Raw genomic sequence first — 3,546 nt, forward strand, 5'->3', positions numbered from 1 at the left:
CCAAAAAAAAAAATAAAAAAAAATAGCACTAAAACTACTAATTGTGTTTATCTCTTTTGAATCCCTCTGATTTCACAGCTCCTATTTGAAGGGTCTGTTGGGGCAGTTATATGAATTTACAATCATGTCACATTGTCGCTCCATCTCAACTTTTTCATTTGATTATGATTCAAATATTCTTAAGTGTTTAACATAATTATATTACCTTTTATGTCCTTTTCTAAATATGTGAACTTATTCCAAAAGTTCAAGGAAAATTAGTTGAATTTATTCTTCCAAGCCCCAGTAGTTTAATTCAGAATTAAAAATTTGAAAAAAGATTCCTTGTGGCTGCAAAAGAGCGAATGTTCATTGTTTTTGGTTGTAATCATGGTGTGGTCTTTTGTAGGAAGTCAAAGTTATACCGATTTGATAAGGAAGGGAGTCAATGGAAAGAGAGAGGTGTTGGGACTGTGAAGCTTCTCAAGCACAAGGACACTGGAAAGGTGCGGCTTGTGATGAGACAATCCAAAACACTGAAAATCTGTGCCAACCACTTGGGTCAGAATCCTTCTTTCCTAATTTGTTGATTTCCCTTTTGGGGTTTTTATGTTTTGGTTATGTGTTTGTGGTTGTATTTACTCTGTTTAGGTTTTGTGTTTGTGGTTGTATTTGTTCTAAACAGTTGTTTGATAAAATCTTTTGTGCAGTCCTTCCTACCATGTCGATTCAAGAACATGCTGGGAATGAGAAGTCTTGTGTGTGGCATGCTGCTGATTTTGCTGATGGGGAGCTAAAAGAGGAGACTTTTTGCATTCGTTTTGCTTCAATTGAGAGTGAGTACTTTGTTTATGCATCTTTTGGATTATATTGTTGTCCTTTTATTTAAGAGATGTTTTTGAGTAATTTCTTTCTTCGTATTTGATGTGTATTTGTCACATGGAAGTCCTTTGGATAGGAATTCCATATGCTATTTGAAATCTTCTATTTTCAATCAAGATGTGATTTATCAAGTCCTAGATGAAAAATGAATTAAGTTCAACACATCGCTAGTTAAATCACATGCAATCTTTTCTATCGGTGTAGAGACGAGTAGTTTAGAGTGCCCTAATTGTAATAAAAGACATCATTTAGTATTGAAATCAAATGGTTCCAAATTGAATGGAATGGATATAGAGAATTCATATTGCCAAGCCCAACCATACTAAAGAATGGTGTTTGTAATTGTTATTCAACGCAGGTTTAGGTTATTGTGTATGATTTGTTGGATTGTGTAATCAACCTATTTAATGTGGCACACACTCCATACATCTATGAATTATACGCTTGCTAGTGCTTCTTAGGAATTGTCTAGATAATTTTCCCTGAGAACAGCTGAAATCTGTTTGACAGTAGATTATGTCATGCAACGTTTGATATTCACCAATCTTTTATTTTGAGCTTGATGTATTGGATATCAGAAATGAACTTCCTTGATATATTCTTATTTGTAAATTGCAATTTCTGCATTCCATATTACAGTACGATTACTGACGAATGGGTCACAACCTCCTTTTATACATTCATTAAACTTGATGACATCCGTTGCATGGGCTGTATTCCTCTAAGTCATCTTAAATCAACATTGGGCAACTGTTCAGATTTGTAGATTGAGTATTATGCGATAATTAGAGCAATTCTTAACATTACCTGCGTTTCAAAACTAGATTTTTAACTTTGTTTTTGTCCTGTCCAATAGATTGCAAAGTTTTCAAAGATAAGGTTGAAGAAATCGCTGAATCTCAACAGACGAAATCTGGAGAAAGTGAAGAAGCTGGTGCTGCTGCTACTGAACTAATCGAAAAGCTTAGTGTTGAAAGCAAAGATGAAAACGACAAGTCTGAAGACAAAGAGGCTCCTGCTGCAGCTACAGAGGAAAAGGAAGATAAGAAGGAATAGAATGCTGATGAGAAGAATTAAAATGTTTGGATTTGTCGGTCAAGAGTTTTCTTTTTTGAAAGGTTTATAGAATTCATTGTTTGTCTGACCCCTATAGATATGATAGATATAAGCAATATGTCTCTTGTGGTCTTATTTGTTGTGTTGTTATGGTTTGGATTCTTATTCGGGTCTAAGGGTCGAGTGCAGGCATCATGTTTTATTATGGCCTTTGGTGTTTTGTTGTACTTATTGTGAGTTTGCAAATTTTGGTCCACAGGGTACACTACCCAATATTAGGAATTACGTGATTTATAACCATGGTGCAGTTGCTATGATTATTACTATTATTTTCAAGGTACATTTATTGTTTGATTTCTTCTTTGTTAAGGAAGTGGGCGAAGGGACTGGTAACACTTCCCTTCTTTGGATTTGTTAACCTAAGAGCTGAAAGCTGTCTTTTTCTTGATGGCCTCTCTCAGCTCTATTATAGGAGATATAATTTTGGAGGAAATCTCAACGTTGATGAAACCAAAACTGAAAGAAAACTTCCTTCAGAGTATATTTTTTCATTTTTATGATCTCAAAAGACTAACCAGGCTCTAAAAGGCCTGGAGCCAATTAAAAATACGGAAATGTAAAGTGAGTACCATGGAGGGAGCATTAGGACAAGTTCGTTTCAGGGTGTGGATTCGATCAATAATGTGGGCAATAAATGGATAAATTAAGGGGGAAAAAATTAAAATATATAGAGATAATACATAGAAAAATCCTCAAACTTGTCGCCAAAACTTAATTTAGACCCTAAACTAATCGGGCAATTATTTACCTCCCTTAACAACTTTCAAGTGAATTAATTTCCACCCTATAATTATACTACCAGTCTCACAAGAAAAAGTGCATTGCACTCGCGCCCACATCAGCGCCATGTCATCACCACATCATAATTTTTTTAAAAAATGTTATTTAATAATTTAGTAAAAAAAAAAAAGGAAAATAACCCCCACCCCATACCAGTTCACCCTCCCCACCCATAGCCCATCTTCTTCATCTTCTCTGATCACCACTACCATCAACACCGTCGCTGCCATTGACGCCGCCACTGAGGAGGATGGTCCAATCTCCATTTCACCAAATACTTCAACATCCCCAAATTCTCAAAACATCTCAATTCACAACACTTTCTTCTATCATCACCATTGTCGCCGGAGATGAGGACCACCTTCCATTTCACAAATTACACCCCCCTGCATTTTCACAAATACAAGTACATTTCTCTTTAAATTACTCTTCATATACGGAAGAGATAACATTTTAGTTCTACATCATCACCAAAAAAATATTTTCCCCAATTACAATCATTATTAAGCTCTTCATCACTCTTCTTCTCCTTGCACTTCTCAACAAAGGTACTTTTGGTCCCAAATCCCCCATTAACATCATTATTTCTCCCCTTCCAACCCCACCCATGCCACGAAAATGCCTCTCCCTTCATTTTTTTTTTTTCATTTTCTCCATTAACATCACCAAAGAATTAACAACCATAAAGACATCAATTTAAGATTTTTCCTCCATTAGAATATTATTTCAACCTTCAATTCTAACTCCTTCAGTTAGAAAGTTTCGACCATAACAATGTGTTTGGGGGGA

The 3,546-nt window shown here is 35.4% G+C and overlaps 1 protein-coding gene across 1 annotated transcript in view; it reads left to right on the forward strand.

Moving 5' to 3' along the window:
* The window catches only part of LOC107838984 (ran-binding protein 1 homolog c), a 3,333-nt gene extending 1,119 nt beyond the window's left edge, over positions 1-2,214 (forward strand). The window contains exons 2-4 of the mRNA XM_016682299.2: positions 389-540; positions 690-815; positions 1,718-2,214. Of these exons, the coding sequence (XP_016537785.1) occupies positions 389-540; positions 690-815; positions 1,718-1,917 (478 nt within the window). The 3' untranslated portion in view covers positions 1,918-2,214. The remainder of the gene's footprint in view (positions 1-388; positions 541-689; positions 816-1,717) is intronic.
* The last annotated feature ends 1,332 nt before the right edge of the window (positions 2,215-3,546 follow it).

Source organism: Capsicum annuum, chromosome 8 (genome assembly GCF_002878395.1).
Source record: "Capsicum annuum cultivar UCD-10X-F1 chromosome 8, UCD10Xv1.1, whole genome shotgun sequence".
NCBI lineage: Eukaryota > Viridiplantae > Streptophyta > Magnoliopsida > Solanales > Solanaceae > Capsicum > Capsicum annuum.